This window comes from Leptonychotes weddellii, chromosome 9, assembly GCF_054177405.1.
Source record: "Leptonychotes weddellii isolate Sample4059 chromosome 9, ASM5417740v2, whole genome shotgun sequence".
In the NCBI taxonomy this organism is placed as follows: domain Eukaryota; kingdom Metazoa; phylum Chordata; class Mammalia; order Carnivora; family Phocidae; genus Leptonychotes; species Leptonychotes weddellii.
The window spans coordinates 2,521,607-2,541,401 of record NC_138377.1 but is presented as its reverse complement, the minus strand read 5'-3'; the positions used below and the strand labels follow the sequence as shown (position 1 = coordinate 2,541,401).

Below are 19,795 nucleotides of genomic sequence, written 5' to 3'. Positions count from 1 at the left end.
CATTTTTTTTGCGGGTCACATGATCCTCTCCTGGGCTTAAGCGAGAATACATGAAAGTCTCTGGGCTTTCTGAAGTGATAGTTAAGTATCATTTACTGCCTCTTGCAGATCCAAAGGGATGCAGCCACAATCATGCAGCCATATTTCACCTCCAACGGCCTGGTCACCAAGGCCCTGGAGCATGCCTTCAAGCTGGAGCACATCATGGACCTGACCCGCCTCCGCTGCCTGGGCTCGCTCTTCTCCATGCTGCACCAGGCCTGCCGGAACGTGGCCCAGTACAACGCCAACCACCCCGACTTCCCCATGCAGATCGAGCAGCTGGAGCGCTACATTCAGGTCAGGGGCTGCACGCGTCACAGGAGAGCAGGGCTCCACCAGGGCCGTGCATGCATGACCTCTGTCGTGAGCCTCCCGAAACTGTATGCCCGCTTGGGTGTGTTCTCTTGGAAGGGAGCCACTCTCTTCAAGGTGAACATTGCTATGAATGTCTTTATTGTTGAAATTTTATTTTGTTTACTCATTCAATAGCGGTATCTGGTTTATGCCATACTCTGGTCCTTGTCTGGAGACAGTCGGCTGAAAATGAGAGCAGAGCTGGGTGAATACATCCGCAGAATCACAACAGTGCCACTGCCCGCTGCACCCAACATACCCATCATCGATTACGAAGTAAGTGCAGGGAGGGCGTGGCCTTCTTCCCCTTGATCTCGCCACGTTGGTTTAACTTCTGGAGCCACCTCACCGTGAGCTTGGCTTACTCTTTCCGGTTCATAAAAGGATTCTGACCTCTGTTTTATGTGGTATAAAAGGAAAGCAGATGTGAACGTGCAAGTTGTGATTTGTGTGAAAGCAAGCAAGTCTCTAAGCGAGGAGGTGTGGGGGTCCCCGAGTGAGCTGCGCCCCTTCTCTGGGTGTAGGTGTCCATCAGCGGAGAGTGGTCGCCGTGGCAGGCCAAGGTGCCTCAGATTGAAGTGGAGACACACAAGGTGGCGGCCCCCGATGTCGTCGTGCCGACTCTGGACACTGTCCGCCACGAAGCCCTCTTGTACACCTGGCTGGCTGAGCACAAGCCACTGGTCTTGTGCGGCCCCCCGGGGTCTGGCAAGACCATGACACTCTTCAGCGCCCTCCGGGCCTTGCCTGACATGGAGGTAAAGAGGCTGGGATGTGGGCAGCAGGCCTTTCGGTGCTCGAATACAGGATGGGCCTTACAGTCCTTCATTTGCTTCTCCCGTCCAAAGGTTGTGGGTCTTAACTTCTCGAGTGCTACTACCCCAGAGCTTCTGCTGAAGACTTTTGACCACTACTGTGAGTACAGACGCACACCTAACGGGGTCGTTTTGGCTCCTGTTCAACTTGGAAAGTGGCTGGTACTGTTCTGTGATGAGATCAACTTGCCGGACATGGATAAATATGGGACACAGAGGGTGATATCCTTCATCAGACAGGTTTGTGTATATCCACAAGTCCCCGCTGCCCTTGTTCACATTTGCTCCTGATGTGCTAACGCTCCCACTTTCCCTCAGATGGTGGAGCACGGAGGCTTTTACCGAACCTCAGATCAAACATGGGTGAAGCTGGAGAGAATCCAGTTTGTCGGGGCTTGTAATCCACCCACTGATCCTGGAAGAAAGCCCCTCTCTCACAGGTAACAGCTTTGTAGACTGCGCTGGCCTCACACGCACCTGTTCCAGGATTGTTTTAGATGTAGCACAACGAAAATCTGATCGTAATTATAAAAAGGTAACATAATACTGCTTATCATAGGGTGGCCCCTGGGCTCCTTTCGCTGTGCTGCAATCCCAGGAAAACACACTTGAAAATAAAAGCACTGACTCTTGAGTAGCAATGAGCTAACCACCGCCTAGGGCCAAGATGGGGTAGAATAAGCCTGAATCATTTTCCCATTTCCCATCTTTGCTTGGCTCTTTTTCAAATCTGCTGTTACATGTCAGAGCCAGGCCTGAGCGGGGTGTGTGTGATCTCTGTGTTGACTGTGACACGGAGCCTGCACGGATAGACGGGGAAGCAGCCCCGGGGGTGGGCCCGGGACGGGGCCGCTGACCACTCAGGCGCACCACTCCTTCCCTGGAGTGGCTGAGCTGCCTGTCCTCACACAGATTCTTGCGTCACGTGCCTGTTGTGTATGTGGATTACCCGGGACCCGCCTCCCTGACGCAGATCTACGGCACCTTCAACCGGGCCATGCTGAGGCTCATCCCGTCCCTGCGCACATACGCGGAGCCGCTCACGGCCGCGATGGTGGAGTTCTATACCATGTCTCAGGTACTCGGGGCTTCTCTGCTCCTCTAGTAACTGAAGAACACTGTTAAAAGATTGAGCTTTAGTGAAAAAGAGACGTGGTTCTCGTGGTTGTGACTTGCCTGTCTTGGGGAAGCCTTCCCGAGGGCACGTGAGAGAGCTGCCCATCTGCCCGTGGGGTCAGCGTCATGCTCCTAGTGCTTTATGAGCACTTGCCTATCCCATGTTGCAAATGTTTTTCCTAGTATTTAGTTGGCTTTTAATTTTGTAGAACTGCAACTTTCTCTGCAGAATTTTTGATGTCATCGAGTGTCTTTTTTACTTCTGCTTTTGAAATCATGCTTTCCCCGAACTTAGGAATTACCTTTTTTAAAGTGTTTTTGGAAGAATTTTTTGTACTTTCTTTTAAATATAATTAATTTTAATATAAAAATGAGCAACTTGGATCGAACTTTGTTCCTGATAGTTGTCCAGTTGTTCCAACATTACTAATTCATCCTTAAATATTCCAGGGCCTAGGTAGTTCATTTTCAATATAAAAATGTTATACAGCACTTGACCTTTTACTGACTTTTCATGTCTTCAGACATTTACACGTACCTCCACTTTTCTGAACCCGCAGGAGAGATTCACTCAGGACACACAACCCCACTATATCTACTCACCCCGTGAGATGACGAGGTGGGTGCGAGGGATCTTCGAGGCCCTGAGACCTCTGGAGACTCTGCCCGTGGAAGGCCTCATTCGGATTTGGGCACATGAAGCCCTCCGTCTCTTCCAAGACAGGTAAAGCCGAGGCTGCGGTTAGCTCCATGCTCCCCCACTCAGACGCTTACCACCCTCCGAGTTAGGGTGTAGGCAAGGCTGGCCTGCCCAGATTTGAGCCAGGCTCTGCTGGAGGCGGCAAGAGCGGACTTGTGTCTGGGCACCGAGCACAGCCACCCCCAAGCGTTGATGGGTCTCAGGGTGCAGGGAGCTATAATATAATTTTCACAGATTTCCCAAAATACCAGAGGCAAAATTTTGTTTTCATTAAAATGTAGCAACGGCAGTGTTGCTTGTAAATTCTGACTGGGCTGCAGTAACCGTGTGCCCTGCCTTCACTAGACCTGCACCTGGTGGCCTGCTCACTGTATCACAGAGTCAGCTTCTCAGAAGGTGCCTGTGCCCGCCCTCCCTCCTCTCATCGCCCCCCCCCCCGATAATCCACAAGGACAGGTCCAGTCTCACCTGCTTGCTTCATGGTTTTCTTTATAAGCCCTGTGTCTCCAGCGCTGTGCTTGTCACAGTTCCCATTCTTTTGTTCTCTTACTGCCCCCATGATATTGGGAACTTTATACTAAGCAAGTTGAGAAACTAGCGTCATGTTGTCGTTTTATCTTACTTTTTTAAGATTTTATTTATTTATTTGAGAGAGAGAGAGCACGAGCTGGTGGGAGAGGCAGAGGGAGAAGCAGACTGCCCGCTGAGCAGGGAGCCCGATGCGGGGCTTGATCTCAGGACTCTGGGATCATGACCTGAGCCGAAGGCAGACGCTTAATGACTGAGCCACCCAGGCGCCCCTCTTGTTCTATTTTAAAAATCAATGTGATCAGTCATTCTTAGAGGAGGAATTTTTTTTTACTTCTATTTGTTTCTGCTTTTGTTTTTTAAGTAATCTGTATACCCAACATGGGGCCTGCACTTAAGACCCCGAGATCAAGAGTCGCACACTCTACCAACTGAGCCAGCCAGGCACCCCTAGAGGAATTTTTTTAAATGTAGTGGTTCCATAGTTTTGAGGGGTTTTATATTTAATGTCAAAATTTTGGATCGTTTAAACTGTCTGGAGTTCAGATTCTTAAGTTTCTCCATTTGTAGAAAATGAAAATTTCTGGGGGCGCCTGGATGGCTCAGTTGTTGAGCGTCTGCCTTCGGCTCAGGTCATGATCCCAGGGTCCTGGGATCAAGCCCCGCATCGGGCTCCCTCCTCCGCGGGAAGCCTGCGTCTCCCTCTCCCACTCCCCCTGCTTGTGTTCCCTCTCTCGCTGTGTCTCTCTGTCAAATAAATAAATAAAATCTTTAGAAAAAAAAGAAAATGAAAATTTCTGGTAAAGGCTAATTCTAGGCCTTGGAGTTGCCCACAGCACCAACAAAACTTGGTGTTTTCACACCACGGCCTCTGGACTGATAGGCATGCCACTCTTCTTCCAACAGACTCGTGGAGGACGAGGAGAGGCGCTGGACGGACGAGAACATCGACATGGTTGCTCTGAAGCACTTCCCCAACATAGACAAGGAGAAGGCGATGAGCCGGCCCATCTTGTACAGCAACTGGTTGTCAAAGGTAACAGATAACGTCATTTCAGAAATACTTCCTTTTGTCCTTTTAGTTAGAATTCTCTTCTAATCAAAAATAGCTTTTTCCTGAAGCACCCTGTAAGTGAAGCAATGGGTATAGGCACGACTCACTATGTATTTGCTGATAACGTGGGGCAGACAGTCCCAGGGGTGCGGGGTGCGGCTGGGGCTGGCTGCCGCTCTGTGTTTCCTATTCCTGTGAAATGACCGCTACAAGAGCCGTGCCCCTCCAGCCAGCAGGGGTCACGGCTTCCACGCGTTTGCAGTGAAAGGAGGCTTTCCCTTTGCTTTCACTTTCCTCACACTATAAAAATGAGCTAATTGTGAATAATTTGCATGAAAACATTTCATATACTTTGTACTAAACAAAGTTGACGTTCCCAGAATAGCTATGAGCTGTCCTTTTTCCAAAAGAGTAGGATGTTTTAGTAAGTTGTACTTTCAGTATGCATTTCATTCAGTAGGAAGTGCAGACAGAGGGATGAGTAAAGTCTTCCTGTAGGGAGCTCACAGTCCAACAGGGGAGACAGACAGGTGGAAACGGCTCCGTCTGGGGAGAGATCTCGGTGGAGCGGACCCTGGCGTTGGGTCTTAAAGGGGGCTGCACGGAAGCAAGAAATAGCAAGATAGGTTTGTTTGGTGCTGCTAGAATTTTCTGGACTCCAGATCCTAACCCTGCTCATTTATAGGCACCATCTTCTTCCAGTGGTTCATCTGTCACTGTCTCTATGGTGTCTTTTGAAGAACCAATGTTATTAAAGTTCTGTCATTTAACCCATAATCCATTTATAATTGTGTGTGTATGTAGAGTGAGCTACAGGTCCATTTCCAGTTTTTCCTGAGGGGTGTCCATTGTCCCAACATAGGACCCAGCACTGTTGGTTGGATAATCCCTTAATTGGCAGCGTCTCTCTGTCATCCTGGGCTCCCCGCATGCAAGGGTCTGTTTCAGAGGCTCTGTCCCGTTCTGTTGATTATTTGTCCCTTCCTGTGCTCAGATTGCAGGGCCCTGATAGCGATGATAAAGTCTAATGGGTAGGCCTTCACACCTGCTGCTTCTTTAGGGACTTTTTGACCATCCTTGGCCCTTTCCTCTTCCAAATGAAATTAGAATTGGCTTGTCCAGTTATGCTAAAACCACCACTACTGTCCACCCTTGAGATTGAGGCCAGGATTACATTGGCTTTCTCTGTCAGTTTGGATGGAACTGACATTTTTACAGTAGTTTGCTTTCCTCTGCATGGTCATGGTCTTTGTCTTCATTTTTTTAGGTCTTTCTGTAAGGTCTTTTTAGTGAAGTTCAGTTTTCTCTACAAAAATTTTCCATGGTTTTAGATCCAGTCCTAGTTACTTACATTTTTGTTGTTATGTTGTAAATGATACCTTCTTTTGTTGCTTTTTTTTTTTTTTAAGATTTTATTTTTTAAACAATCTATACACCCAACATGGGGCGTGAGCTCACAACCCTAAGATCAAGAGTCTCATGCTCTACCGGCTGAGCCAGCCAGGCGCCCCTGAGTATATGGAAATATAACTGGCGTAATAACAAAGATGATTTCTTAGTAATTCGGGTCTTACCTTTTTTTCTACAGGATTACATCCCTGTAGACCAGGAAGAATTGAGAGATTACGTCAAAGCTCGGCTGAAAGTCTTCTATGAGGAAGAACTTGATGTCCCTCTGGTCCTATTTAATGAAGTGTTAGACCACGTGCTCAGGATCGACCGGTGGGCTTTTTGTTGTGACAGCCTCACCACTGGCCTAAGCTACTGTTAATGTAGTGGTGAGGGATCCTGCCAGGCCTCCCCACCTTCCCCCACCTCGCCTCCACCCCTGCTTCTCCACAAACGACCCCCCCCCCCGCGCCCTTCTCAGTCCAGCTTCTCTGTCCCATACTTGCCTGCTGCTCAGCACTTACTCGGGTCCTGCTAGCTGTCTCTTCCTACCACGATTGAAAGCTCCATTAGAGTTGGGTCTGTCTGCCTCCTGCCATCTGAGCTTCTGGAGGACAGGACCACATCCTACTGATCTTTGCATCCCCCTAGACCTGGCATATAGCAATTGCTTAACAACTGTTTAGCCTACAGATTGAAGTTAAAACACATTAAAAATGTTGCAGATTAACTCCTGAGAAAGTTTAGGACCTGAGTGTTGAAAGAGGAACAGATCATAAAAGCCTTGAATCGTATCTTTTTCTGATAATGTTTCAGAATATTCCGCCAGCCTCAGGGCCACTTGCTTCTGATTGGCGTCAGTGGAGCGGGAAAAACCACCCTGTCCCGTTTTGTGGCCTGGATGAATGGTTTGAGCGTGTACCAGATTAAGGTGGGTCTGGTCGACACTTCTTAATCCCAGCAGTGGATTCCTGATGCGTGCTCGCGGCTCCTTGATGAGAACGGACCTAACCTGCCGAGTACTTCTGTAGGTGCACAGGAAGTACACAGGGGAGGACTTTGATGAAGATCTTCGGACCGTGTTGAGACGTTCTGGCTGTAAGAATGAAAAGATTGCATTTATCATGGACGAATCCAACGTATTAGACTCTGGATTCCTGGAGCGAATGAATACGCTTCTGGCCAACGGGGAGGTAAGCGCCGCATGGCACGCTCTCGCGTACACGTGGCGGCGGGTTACCAGAACCAGCCAGCAGTCGTGCTGTCTCATTTGCTAGGTTCCTGGCCTCTTCGAAGGGGACGAGTATGCCACCCTGATGACCCAGTGTAAAGAGGGGGCCCAGAAGGAGGGCTTGATGCTGGACTCGCACGAGGAGCTGTACAAATGGTTCACCAGCCAGGTCATCCGCAACCTCCACGTTGTCTTCACCATGAACCCGTCGTCAGAGGGGCTCAAGGACCGCGCGGCCACCTCCCCGGCACTTTTCAACAGGTGCGCCGGCGTCTGCTCGGCTCCGGGTCCCGGGAGCCGGCTTCTCCCCAGGGGGCAGGCGCTGCTCTTGGGAGCTGTGTGAGCCGTGGGCGTCTTTTTCAGGTGCGTGTTGAACTGGTTTGGGGACTGGTCCACGGAAGCACTGTATCAAGTGGGCAAAGAATTCACAAGTAAAATGGACCTGGAGAAGCCCAATTACGTCGTGCCCGATTACATGCCAGTCGTGTATGACAAACTGCCACAGCCGCCGTCACACCGTGAGGCGATCGTAAACAGCTGTGTGTTCGTTCATCAGACTCTTCACCAGGTGGGTTCGGTGTCCAGGTCATGGAAAAGTAAACCAGCGCAGAGGAGAGCCGAGGGTACGTGGTAGTAGACGCGACGCCATGGCCCGTTTTCACCTCTGTCGGTGACACGTCCTCCTCGTCGTTGCCAGGCTGCCCCTTCTGGGGTCACCGACCCCCACTGCTCTCTGGTGTCTGCTTCTGTAAAGCTCCTCACCCCGCTGCCAGTGTGTGGGCGGGCCCTGGTTCTCCGTTCTGCACCGGGGGTCAGCACGCTTCTCCTGTAAAAGGCCAGGTAGTTAACGTCTTGGGCTTTGTGGACCAGGAGGGTCTCTGCACTACTCGGCCCTGCCTTGGTACACGGCCTCCGCAGCCCACATGTGAACAGGTGGGTAGGGCCGGGTGCCGCTAGCGCTTTGTTTGCAGAAACATCAGCGGTGGCCAGGGTTTGCTGGCCCTTGCTTTAGACTCCTTGTCATGGAAGAGTCCAGTCGGCTGCTATCTGAAAGGCTTTGTGAAAATCACTCTGGGCCTGCGGGTGTCCCGTTGACCACCGCCCTGCCGCCCCTGCCGCCCCTGCAGGCTGCCCCCGTTTCCTCCGGAATGTGGCCTGGCACTGGCTTGCCTTGCTGGTCTCGTGTCCCGTTGCCCGGCTTTAGTCGGAGGGGCCAGAGCAGCCGGTCACACGGAGCTGTGCCCTCTTACCCTCTTCCTGCTGCCGTCTCCTATTTTGCCGTCCATGGAAAAGAAGCAGAAGGCAGAGGAGGCATGGCACACAGTACCCCCAATTGCAGAGCCGATTCACACGGAGTACACGTGTGAGGTCGCCGAGGTCACCTCTGTGTTGTAGAGATGTTTAAGGAGAGAGCTTAGGGGGCTCAGGGGCTCCCTGGGATCCTACAGGAGGCTGAGCTGAGACCCCAGCTCAAGTGTGACTCCTGGGGGCTGAGTCCATGCCACCATGTCACCTGGCAGAGCAGTAGCTTTTTGAGGTGAAGTCACAGAGAATGTCCGAAGAGTGAAAAGATTGAACTCTTTTCTAAAAGGCTAATGCTCGGCTAGCAAAGCGCGGGGGCAGAACGATGGCCATCACGCCTCGCCACTACCTGGACTTCATTAACCATTACGCCAACCTGTTCCACGAGAAGCGGAGCGAGCTGGAGGAACAGCAGATGCATTTGAATGTCGGGCTCAGAAAGATCAAAGAAACGGTTGACCAGGTACATCCCAGGGCTTCGCTTCGCTTACAGGCAGGGGCCTGACGTGAGGACCCTTTCCAGGTGAGTTTTGCGTGATTCCGTTTTCCTAACGTGGCGTCTGTCCCTCAGGTGGAGGAGCTGCGGCGTGACTTGAGGATCAAGAGCCAAGAGCTGGAGGTGAAGAACGCGGCCGCCAACGACAAGCTGAAGAAGATGGTAAAAGACCAGCAGGAGGCAGAGAAGAAGAAGGTGTGTGTCTCAGGAGCCCTGGCCTGCTGGGTCTGTGCTGGCAGTCTCTGGGAGCGTAGGAAGTCTAGTCTGGGTGGGCTTCAGGGTTTGACGGGTTGGGATGGGGGTGTCTGGGTGGGGTAGGGAGTGTTCAGGAGTCACTCAGCAAAGTAACCAGTACTCCTAGCCGAGCCCTTCTTCCTTTCTAGGTGATGAGCCAAGAAATTCAGGAACAGCTGCATAAGCAGCAGGAAGTGATCGCAGACAAACAAATGAGTGTCAAAGAAGATTTGGACAAGGTGGAACCTGCTGTCATCGAGGCCCAGAACGGTACGTCGGTGCTGTCTGATCTGGTTTTCTAGAAAGGGTGCCCTCCATCCACGGTGCTGTGGAAGGTGCGGACTGAGCCTGCTCAATATCTCAAGGCTTTCCTAAACACTGAAGACTGTCTTCATCTCATAAAGCAAAGTTCTTATAACGCTACGCTGTTTTCACCAGAGTAGAACCCTTCTCATGAGAGACAATTGACAAAATAAGGTTTATGTGAATACATGGGTTTTTTAAAAAATCTGGTGATAATTACATGAATATGCTCTTAGGAATCCCTGACTTGAACGTCAGCAGAAATGCCATAAAGCGTGCAGTGTTGCCATCTCGTGGTTGTCCAAGCGTGCTCCGGCTGGGCCAGCGACTGCTGACTTAGATGCTGTAGCAGGCGCTCCCCACCCTGCCCCTGCCCCGGGCCCGCCCCTCCCCTGTGCTCCCTCCCGGCCCCACGGTGTTTGTTCCACACACGAAGTCTTCCTATTACAGCATAGGAGGAATTGACAGACACCGTCCCAACTATAGATTTTCCTTGAGAGTCAGATTAAATGAGAACTTCATATAGTTTTCACTGCCAGGTAACCACTGAGAAAGTGTTTCCATAAACGTTCAGGCCAGATAACTGTGCTTCAGCTTGTAGAAGGCATCGGCCATCCCTTTAGAACTATATTCACCCAGCCAGGCAGACAGTTTCTAAATTCTGGCAGATTGAAAACATCTTTGCTTAAATTGTGGAAGACACGTACGTAATTACAATACCTGAATTGTTCTAAGTTTTTCTGGAGGTGAAGGAACTAATGGGGGCCTGTGAGATCGCGGAAGGCAGCGTCCTGCTGTTTGCAGAATGTTCCATGTGGGCTTTAGTTAGTACAGTGAGGTCTTCGTATTTATTTAAAAGGTCGGTTACTCCTACTATTCTAGTTTAAGTTTAAAGACAAAGTCTCGTTTGCTGGGACCTTCTGAGCAGTGACCCCTCCCCTCGTCGGAGCCACGGCTCTGGTGTGCGGCGGCCCCTCACCGTGCTTCCTCTGTCCCCCTCCCGCCCCCACCTCTTCTGCCGCCGCTGCGCTCAGCCGTGAAGTCGATAAAGAAGCAGCACCTGGTGGAGGTGCGGTCCATGGCCAACCCTCCCGCGGCCGTGAAGCTGGCGCTCGAGTCCATCTGCCTCCTGCTGGGGGAGAGCACCACGGACTGGAAGCAGATCCGCTCCATCATCATGAGGGAGAACTTCATCCCCACCATCGTCAACTTCTCTGCGGAGGAGATCAGGTAAGCGTGGCCAGGAAGCAGAAGACAGTGCCCAGGCGTTGGGAGGTGGCCATGTCACGGTGCCGGGAGTACGCCAGAAGGCGGCGTCCGTTACGTTAGCAGCACACATAGCTTTGGGCCGCTTCCCTCAGAGGAGGAGTCCGATTTCTTCCTCCCGTTCCTGGCACTAGCTTTCCGATTCCTTAGCCCCTGTGAGCCAAGTCCTGCGCCATGGCCACGAATAGTCCACTCCCCCCCAGAGCTGGTGCGGGACACTGCCTCCCGTCGGGGGAGGGTCGGGGCAGGAGGGGCAGAGGCCTTCCCGGCGGCAGCGCGCACCACTGTCACCCGGAACACGGGCGGGTCTGGTCACGGGGGCAGCAGGTGGGAACCGGCCTTTACGTTCCGGTTTCCTAAAAACTCTACATTCACCCCACACGGGCTTAGAACGACGTTTCCTCTTTTGCAGCGACGCCATCAGGGAGAAGATGAAGAAAAACTATATGTCCAACCCAAGCTACAACTACGAGATCGTGAACCGGGCGTCCCTGGCCTGCGGGCCTATGGTGAAGTGGGCGATCGCACAGGTAGCCAGCGCCGCCCGGGGCTCGTGTGTGAAAAGCCACGTCCCGTCCAGTCGCTTGTGAAGAATAAGTACCGTTTGTCCTCCTCAGCTTAACTACGCCGACATGTTAAAGCGAGTGGAGCCCCTGCGCAATGAGCTGCAGAAGCTGGAGGACGACGCCAAGGACAACCAGCAGAAGGCCAACGAGGTGGAGCAGATGATCCGGGACCTGGAAGCCAGCATTGCCCGCTACAAGGAGGAGTATGCCGTCCTCATCTCGGAGGCCCAGGCCATCAAAGCAGACCTGGCCGCTGTGGAGGCGAAAGTAAGATTGTCGCCAGGCTGTGCCTTTCTGCCGACTCCCTTAGCTCTGTCTTCCCGTGTGCACGCCCCACGTTCATCTCGGCCAGCTAGCTCTGTGGTGTCCGAGAGGCCCTGCTGGCTTCCCGGAATAGTTACTGAGTGGCGTTAATTAAGACAGGTGGATACCAGGGGGTGATCTGAAGCTGGTGAGCCCCCTCCCCACACCAGCCCCCAACCTGTGTCGTCACCCACCTCAATTTCAGTGGGGTCACCAAAGGCCTGGTTGTCTGTCTGACATCCACTGCTGTGTGCATCACCCATGCCCATACTCCTCCCGAATTCCCAGATTATTCTCCTCTCCCACCAGCAGTGTTTCTTTCCTCTGGCCAACCCTCTACCTCGAGCACTCTTCCTGCCCAGTTTCCGCTTCCATGTACACCTCAAGGCTGACCCCTGTTTGTCTACACTCCCTCGTGCCTTGCTGAGGTTCTGAGACCTGTGTTGTCCTCCGTCATGGAGGAGCTGGGTCACCTCTCCTCCGAGACTGAACAACTGGAGCATTATTTCTGTCTCTAGCCCACCCAGAGCCCTGTGCGGGGACAGATTTTCACTTGTCAGTATAAATCCTGCTTGATTTTCCCTTTAGGTAAACCGGAGCACTGCTCTTCTGAAGAGTTTGTCTGCTGAACGTGAACGATGGGAAAAAACAAGTGAGACTTTCAAAAACCAGATGTCCACCATCGCTGGGGACTGCCTCTTGTCGGCGGCGTTCATTGCCTACGCAGGTTACTTTGACCAGCAGATGCGTCAGAACTTGTTCACCACCTGGTCCCACCACTTACAGCAAGCCAACATCCAGGTAATGGGCCAGAGCGAGCTCCACAGCGTTAAACGCGTGAGCCAAACTGGTGCCCAGGCACCTGTCATTTTGAAGAGGAGGGTAACTGCGCTCCCCTTGCAGTTCCGCACAGACATCGCGCGGACCGAGTACCTCTCCAACGCCGACGAGCGTCTTCGCTGGCAGGCCAGCTCCTTACCTGCAGACGACCTGTGCACGGAGAACGCCATCATGCTGAAGCGGTTCAACAGGTACATGCTAAGTGCAGAGAGAGCAGCTTGCAAGTTCGTACGTGCAGTGGGCCCATTTTTGTTTTTTGAAAACACATCTTTGAGGAGCTGAATAGAAACGTGGCAGTGAGCAAGCAGCGCAGGTAGGCTGGGCGCCCGTCTCTGATGGTGGGGTACACACGGTCCTCAGCCTCACTTCCTGACCATCTGAATTGTTCTGCTGTGAGCCTTTCTTGTGTAACCTTTCAGGGCGGATTGGCAGGGCCGTATATTGGGGTGAACAATAGAACAGATCTTCTCAAAATACTATAACAACTGAAAATACTTTGCTGAAAAGAGTTAAAGGGGAAACTGGTACCTGGTTTGTGGCTTAAGAAGCCAGAGTAAGAAGTGAAGAATGACCGCAGGGAGGGCAGGCTCGACACTGGCTCGGGGGGTCCTCGGGGCCCACCCCACGTACAGGGCCCCTGGCCCTCTCTGCGGCAGCTCTCAAACCCAGACACCTTGGGTGTTTCTGACTTTATCTCAGTATCTTGAAATCCTTGAGCCCTTGAAGTGTGTCACTGACCCACAGACAAAAGAGGAGGAAGACTTTTGTAGGTGTCATTTGATTTTGTGAGCAACCCCTCAGGCCCCACCAGTGGCTCCGTGTCTTGCTCTTAGATGGTCCTGGTGAGAATACTGACCCACCCATATGGTCTGTGCTGGGCCGGATTCCTCTAAATGAGAAGTACGCACACTCCTAGGTGCTGATCCGGCAGGAGCGTGGCTCACGTGACGAATGACAAATATAAGGACAGAGCGTGACTGATAGACTGACAGCACTTCGGGTGCTCTGCATCTCCGTGGTGGGGGGCTGGGGCCTTTGCCAGCCAGGCCACCCATGCAGTCTGCGTGCGGAGGGCGGCTCCAGCAGGCCGCGAACGAGCAGGGCAGGCCCACCTGTGGGCGGGAGTGCTCCCCACAGACACATGGACCCACGCCCACACGTGTGTCTCTGAACCCCTGGACCTTCTCCGAGTAGACATATCAGAAACTGGTGACCAAAAATAGGGGAAGGGGGCGGTTCTTCCCACCAGATGCCCTTTCACAGCTTCTGAATTTTGTGCAAACACATGTATGTGCAGTACATGTTTTTAAAACAGGTTTTTATTTTTATTTATTTATTTTTTTTTTAAAGATTTTATTTATTTACTTGAGACAGAGAGAATGAGAGAGAGAGAGCACATGAGAGAGGGGAGGGTCAGAGGGAGAAGCAGGCTCCCCGCCGAGCAGGGAGCCCGATGCGGGACTCGATCCAGGGACTCCAGGATCACGACCTGAGCCGAAGGCAGTCGCCCAACCAACTGAGCCACCCAGGCGCCCCTAAAACAGGTTTTTAATTGGCCACGTGATCCTGGACCCATTGCTGTAGCCTCTGAGCGTCCCATCTTCCTCATTCGTAAAACAGACATGCTAACGGTACCTTCTCCCGGGCTCCTTGTGAGGACTAAGTTGTGTCTGCCATTTGTCAGGGTCCCTGGTGGTTTAAACCCTCTCTGCCTGCTCCAGGGAGTCTGTGACTTTGTTAGCTCCTTCAGAAGCGCTTCAAAAAGACGGCTTTAGCATCAAGCCTTTGTCCCATTTGTCTTCGTGGGAGACTCTGGAGACTGTGCTGAAATGGTGGGGACAGCCTTCCCATTGTCTTTGTCGGGGCTCCTTGAACCTACTCTAATGTCTCCTCACCCTCAGGTACCCGCTGATCATCGACCCCTCTGGCCAGGCCACAGAATTCATCATGAATGAGTATAAGGACCGCAAGATCACGCGCACCAGCTTCCTGGATGACGCCTTCCGGAAGAACCTGGAGAGCGCGCTGAGGTTTGGGAACCCCCTTCTGGTGCAGGTGTGTGCAGCAGACAGTTGATGCGATGTAAAACTGAAGTCTGCGATCCAAACTGGTAGTTTTTGAACTTCATACTCGTTTGTTGTCAAAGGATAAAGATTTGCGATTGTTCTATGAAAAGTAAGTCCAACAAAACAGTGTTTGGTCTCGATCAACCCGATCCACTGGAACTTTCTGCACTGATTTGTGCTGCCCAGTGTGGTGGACGGGTGTGTGACCAGGGTGACTGAGGAACTGAATGTTTTAACGAAGTGGCCGCAGGTGGCTCATGGCTACTGTCATACTGGACAGTGTAGGTCTCCGTGGCTAGGGGGTTTGTGAGGTGTATTTACCTGGAGCAGGAAGTCAATGTCAATGCACCGTTATTCGGGTGAAAATAAATCCTGTGGAACCCTGGCCGTTAACGTTGCCGTGTATGTCCATAGGATGTGGAGAGCTACGATCCGGTGTTGAATCCGGTACTGAACCGCGAAGTTCGGCGAACAGGGGGGAGAGTGCTGATCACCCTCGGCGACCAGGACATAGACTTATCACCGTCGTTTGTCATCTTCCTGTCCACCCGAGATCCAACTGTAAGGAACGAGGCACCTCGGATAGGCAGCTGTGGCGGCCCTTGGTGTCACAGCTCAGGGGACAAAGCAGACGGTTCTGTTATTCCTTTTGGTAGGTGGAGTTCCCACCAGACTTGTGTTCCCGGGTCACGTTTGTCAACTTCACGGTCACCCGTAGCAGTTTACAGAGCCAGTGTCTGAATGAAGTCCTGAAAGCGGAAAGGCCAGACGTGGATGAAAAGCGCTCCGACCTTCTTAAACTTCAAGGTGTGTTTCTGGGTCTGCTTCGGGAGTCTGGGAGCCGGTTGGGGGTGAACTTGGAAGGGCCTGGAACACGTCAGGTTTACTCAGACACTCGGGAGAGCTTTCCTTCTGGAAGAGCATAGATAGGTACTGGCACCCTCAGGGTGTTCCGATCGTTTCAGGGGAGTTCCAGCTCCGGCTGCGTCAGCTGGAGAAGTCCCTGCTGCAAGCTCTGAACGAGGTGAAGGGGCGCATCCTGGATGACGACACCATCATAACGACTCTGGAGAACCTCAAGAGAGAGGCCGCCGAGGTGACGAGGAAAGTGGAGGAGACAGACATCGTCATGCAGGAGGTGGAGACCGTGTCCCAGCAGTACCTGCCGCTGTCCACCGCCTGCAGCAGCATCTACTTCACCATGGAGTCCCTGAAGCAGGTGACCGTGGGAGCCCCCCGCTGTGGGACGGTGCGCCGCGCTCTGCGCCCTCCCGCCTAACTGCTGTCCCCCATTCACTTCCAGATCCACTTCCTGTACCAGTACTCTCTCCAGTTCTTCCTGGACATTTATCATAACGTCCTGTATGAGAACCCGAACCTCAAGGGCATCACTGACCACACGCAGCGCCTCTCCATCATAACGAAGGATCTCTTCCAGGTAGGGCGCCCAGCGCTTGGCTGTCTCCGGGGAGGGAAGATGGGAGGTCATTGTCGGGGGACAGCAGCGTTGCCCACTCTCGTCTCCAGGTGGCATTTAACCGGGTGGCCAGGGGCATGCTCCACCAGGACCACATCACCTTCGCCATGCTGCTGGCCAGAATCAAACTGAAGGGCACCATCGGGTAAGGTCGGCCGCCCTGCCGCGCTTGCCCCCACAGAGCGTCCTCATTTTGTGGGTCACCTGCTAGCACGGAACGGGGGCTTAAGGAAAGGGAATAAAATCCTTCCTATTACTGCTCTTCTGGTGGCAGCAGAAGTGAATCAGAGACCCTTGCTAACCTGTTACCCCCTTCCCAGGGAGCCCACCTACGATGCCGAATTCCAGCACTTCCTGAGAGGGAAGGAGATCGTCTTGAGTGCTGGCTCGACGCCCAAGATCCAGGGCCTGACCGTGGAGCAGGCCGAGGCGGTTGTGAGGTTGAGCTGTCTCCCTGCGTTCAAAGACCTGATTGCAAAGGTTCAGGCCGACGAGGTGAGCGTTCTGAACGCTTCCCGGCCTCTTCCCAGGAACTTGGCCATGGGGGACTGTGTGTGTCGCACTCACGGCAGCCATCTGATCCATTCATCTCAATTTCTCTGCCTACGAAAATGGGCTTTGCTCACGGCGACACTTTCTGTCTTGTCCCCATAGCAATTTGGCATCTGGTTGGACAGCAGCTCCCCGGAGCAGACGGTCCCATACCTCTGGAGTGAAGAAGCCCCCTCCAGTAAGCCTGCGCGCCAGGGCCTCCCCGGTGTTCTCATTCTGGACCCGAATGTGAAATTGGGTTTTGCTGCTTGAGTGAAGGGACGCTTCCAAAAAAGTCACCAGTTCCTGAAATGAGCGTCTCCGCGTTAAACTTGAGGTCCTCGTTCCTGTTCCAGTCAGGCTGGAAGACCAAAAGAGGCCTAGATAGGCAGGCCCTTGTGCAGCGTCCAGGGAGAGGTGGGCTCGCTGGGCGAGTGGCCCGCGAGGCCCTGGGCTGACCAGCTCAGGCGGGGAGGGGGGGGCGGGCTCAGCGCAGCTGCAGCCCAGCAGGGGTGAGGCTGGCGATTGCTAGCTTCTGCCCTAGACGCTGCTGAGAACCTTCAGGTGCCTGCGGCGGGTGGGTGTCCATGGAGTCGTTTAAAACCGGTGACTGCCACAGTGTCCACGAAGAGGCCCACGCGGTCGGCACTGTCACAAGGGTGTCCGGAGGGTTCACTGAAGACAGGAGGCGGTCGCAGTTCTCCTTGGGGCGGAGGGGGCCAGAGGCGGCAGCACGATTTCTGAGGTGTCATTTGAGCTGATTCTTGCACACTGAGCATTTGTCAAGCAGGGGCTTGTAGGGAGACCCGCCCCAGCGGGGGCGGCTCGGAGTCTGTGCTGTGCCCGCCCCCCAACCCTTCACGTGCCTTCTTTCAGCACCCATCGGGCAGGCCATCCACCGCCTGCTCTTGATTCAGGCTTTCCGCCCCGACCGCCTGCTAGCCATGGCCCACATGTTTGTTTCCACAAACCTCGGCGAGTCCTTCATGTCCATCATGGAGCAGCCGCTCGACCTGACCCATATTGTGGACACTGAGGTATGGCTCCAGCCCCTTGCAGGCTCGGGTATGCCTCACCTACTCCGGCGCCCAGCCACTGTCCCCTCGTGAGGCCACATGCCCGCCACGGACTCCCAACCTGGTCAGTCCCACAGCGCCCACACCTCAGGGCCAGGGCGAGCCTTCATAAGGCCTGCCGCGGGGCTCTCCCCTCGACAGATGCACACCGTCTGATGGGATGCCCTCTTAGTTCTGACCTCTGCATCTGTAGGTCAAGCCTAATACTCCTGTCCTAATGTGCTCTGTGCCTGGGTATGATGCCAGCGGGCACGTCGAAGACCTTGCAGCCGAACAGAACACACAGATCACTTCGATTGCGATCGGTAAGGGTGCTTGATCAATTTTATGGGCTGATGCCCCCTTGGAATTCATGGTGGACCCTGAGGTCCAGGCCTGCCCTTCTGACACTGAGTTTTCTGACACCAGGCTCCGCAGAAGGTTTCAACCAAGCAGATAAAGCAATAAATACAGCCGTGAAGTCGGGCAGGTAGGCCGGTTTTGTTTCAGAATGCCTTAGTTCCCAAGCATTCCGACCGGAAACCTGAACTGTGGCTGTGGCTCTCGCTTTGCCCATGCAGGTGGGTGATGCTGAAGAACGTCCACCTGGCCCCCGGCTGGCTGATGCAGCTGGAGAAGAAGCTGCACTCCCTGCAGCCACACGCCTGCTTCCGGCTCTTTCTAACCATGGAGATTAACCCCAAGGTGCGTGCCTGGTGGGCGTGCTCGTGTGGCCTCTCTGTCCTAAAATTCTGTGTGCGCGCGTGTGTGTGTAGTTGAGCTGAAGCACACAGCAAACCAGAGCGGTGACAGGAGCCCTGTCCTCCTCAGGTGCCCGTGAATCTGCTCCGAGCGGGCCGCATCTTCGTGTTTGAGCCGCCCCCGGGGGTGAAGGCCAACATGCTGAGGACATTCAGCAGCATCCCTGTGTCGCGGATTTGCAAGGTACACGTCGCTTTCTCCTGGCACCCTTGATCTGGACAAGTCCGAGACACCCAGTGCCATCACTGAATTCAGAAGCAGGTCTCCATGCTTCCCAGAAACACCAGAATGGCTAATTGCACTAGAAATCTTACTTAACTGTAGCCAAATTTCCCTTCCTGAGAGTAGGTTGAAAGACATATGCACACAGTGTTTGGTTGCAGGTGTGTGACGGGCGGGCTCCCAGGTGAGCAGACGCCCCCCGCGTCTCTCTCTAGCCAGAGCCCGGATTTGTGTCTGGGGAGATGTCTGGCAGTCCTGTGCTCCCAAGCATGGTCCCCCAAGGCTCACGGGCAGGAAGAGGGGGATCCTGAAGTACAATTTTATTTTGTGCCATTATCCACCTTTGCTGACGAGTTCAGAAAATCTGTTTTCTGTATCATTTTTTGTGGTTGAATAATTGATCTCCACAGTGTCATTGGAATATACCTTTATTAATAGGAAAATTGGCACTTAATTTCTGGCAGTAGCACTCGTTAAAATGTGTCACATCGGAAGTCCTGATATTTGTGGTTCAGGGTGGAAAGCCTTTTTGTTTTGTTTTGTTTTTTGAAGATTTTATTTATTGAGAGAGAGCACATGTGTGCATGAGCAGGGGTGGGGAGCAGAGGGAGAAGCAGGCTCCCCGCTGAGCAGAGCCCGATGCGGGGCTCGAGCCGAACCGAAGGCAGATGCTTAGCCACCTGAGCCACCCGGGCGCCCCTGGAGGGCTCTTTGTAAAACTTTGACAGAGGAGTCACGCTATTGTCTTAGCTAGAAAGGGTGCTGCTTCCTGGGGACTCCATCCTTGATAATCTTCCTCATCCAGTCTCCCAACGAGCGCGCTCGCTTGTACTTCCTGCTGGCCTGGTTCCACGCGATCATCCAAGAACGCTTACGATACGCACCCCTGGGCTGGTCGAAGAAGTATGAATTTGGGGAATCTGACCTGCGCTCGGCCTGTGACACGGTGGACACGTGGCTGGATGACACGGCGAAGGCAAGTGCGGGCGGCCGTGTCAGAGATGGGAGGGGAGCGCTCAGAGCGTGCGTGGGCGTGGCAGACAGCGGGGAGTCCTGTTTGAGGTGGGTGTGAGGAAGAAGACGGAGAGCCAAGCTGTGCTAGTGCCCCCCCGACCGGCCCCCACAAAACCCAGCCTTCCTCAC

At 53.3% G+C, this 19,795-nt stretch overlaps 1 protein-coding gene across 1 annotated transcript in view; it reads left to right on the top strand.

Annotated features, from left to right (window-relative positions):
• The window catches only part of DYNC1H1 (dynein cytoplasmic 1 heavy chain 1), a 36,580-nt gene that overhangs the window by 12,251 nt on the left and 4,534 nt on the right, over positions 1-19,795 (top strand). Inside the window, exons 21-55 of the mRNA XM_081829731.1 lie at positions 109-339; positions 532-672; positions 921-1,154; positions 1,245-1,451; positions 1,530-1,651; positions 2,124-2,289; positions 2,888-3,051; positions 4,462-4,591; positions 6,198-6,331; positions 6,815-6,929; positions 7,030-7,191; positions 7,276-7,490; positions 7,593-7,797; positions 8,821-8,994; positions 9,103-9,222; positions 9,411-9,531; positions 10,599-10,794; positions 11,243-11,360; positions 11,448-11,663; positions 12,288-12,500; positions 12,603-12,730; positions 14,441-14,594; positions 15,020-15,166; positions 15,262-15,412; positions 15,571-15,824; positions 15,909-16,043; positions 16,133-16,227; positions 16,403-16,577; positions 16,737-16,812; positions 17,490-17,650; positions 17,883-17,994; positions 18,098-18,158; positions 18,250-18,373; positions 18,500-18,613; positions 19,458-19,628. Coding sequence (XP_081685857.1) covers positions 109-339; positions 532-672; positions 921-1,154; positions 1,245-1,451; positions 1,530-1,651; positions 2,124-2,289; positions 2,888-3,051; positions 4,462-4,591; positions 6,198-6,331; positions 6,815-6,929; positions 7,030-7,191; positions 7,276-7,490; positions 7,593-7,797; positions 8,821-8,994; positions 9,103-9,222; positions 9,411-9,531; positions 10,599-10,794; positions 11,243-11,360; positions 11,448-11,663; positions 12,288-12,500; positions 12,603-12,730; positions 14,441-14,594; positions 15,020-15,166; positions 15,262-15,412; positions 15,571-15,824; positions 15,909-16,043; positions 16,133-16,227; positions 16,403-16,577; positions 16,737-16,812; positions 17,490-17,650; positions 17,883-17,994; positions 18,098-18,158; positions 18,250-18,373; positions 18,500-18,613; positions 19,458-19,628 — 5,442 coding nt within the window. The remainder of the gene's footprint in view (positions 1-108; positions 340-531; positions 673-920; positions 1,155-1,244; positions 1,452-1,529; positions 1,652-2,123; positions 2,290-2,887; positions 3,052-4,461; positions 4,592-6,197; positions 6,332-6,814; positions 6,930-7,029; positions 7,192-7,275; positions 7,491-7,592; positions 7,798-8,820; positions 8,995-9,102; positions 9,223-9,410; positions 9,532-10,598; positions 10,795-11,242; positions 11,361-11,447; positions 11,664-12,287; positions 12,501-12,602; positions 12,731-14,440; positions 14,595-15,019; positions 15,167-15,261; positions 15,413-15,570; positions 15,825-15,908; positions 16,044-16,132; positions 16,228-16,402; positions 16,578-16,736; positions 16,813-17,489; positions 17,651-17,882; positions 17,995-18,097; positions 18,159-18,249; positions 18,374-18,499; positions 18,614-19,457; positions 19,629-19,795) is intronic.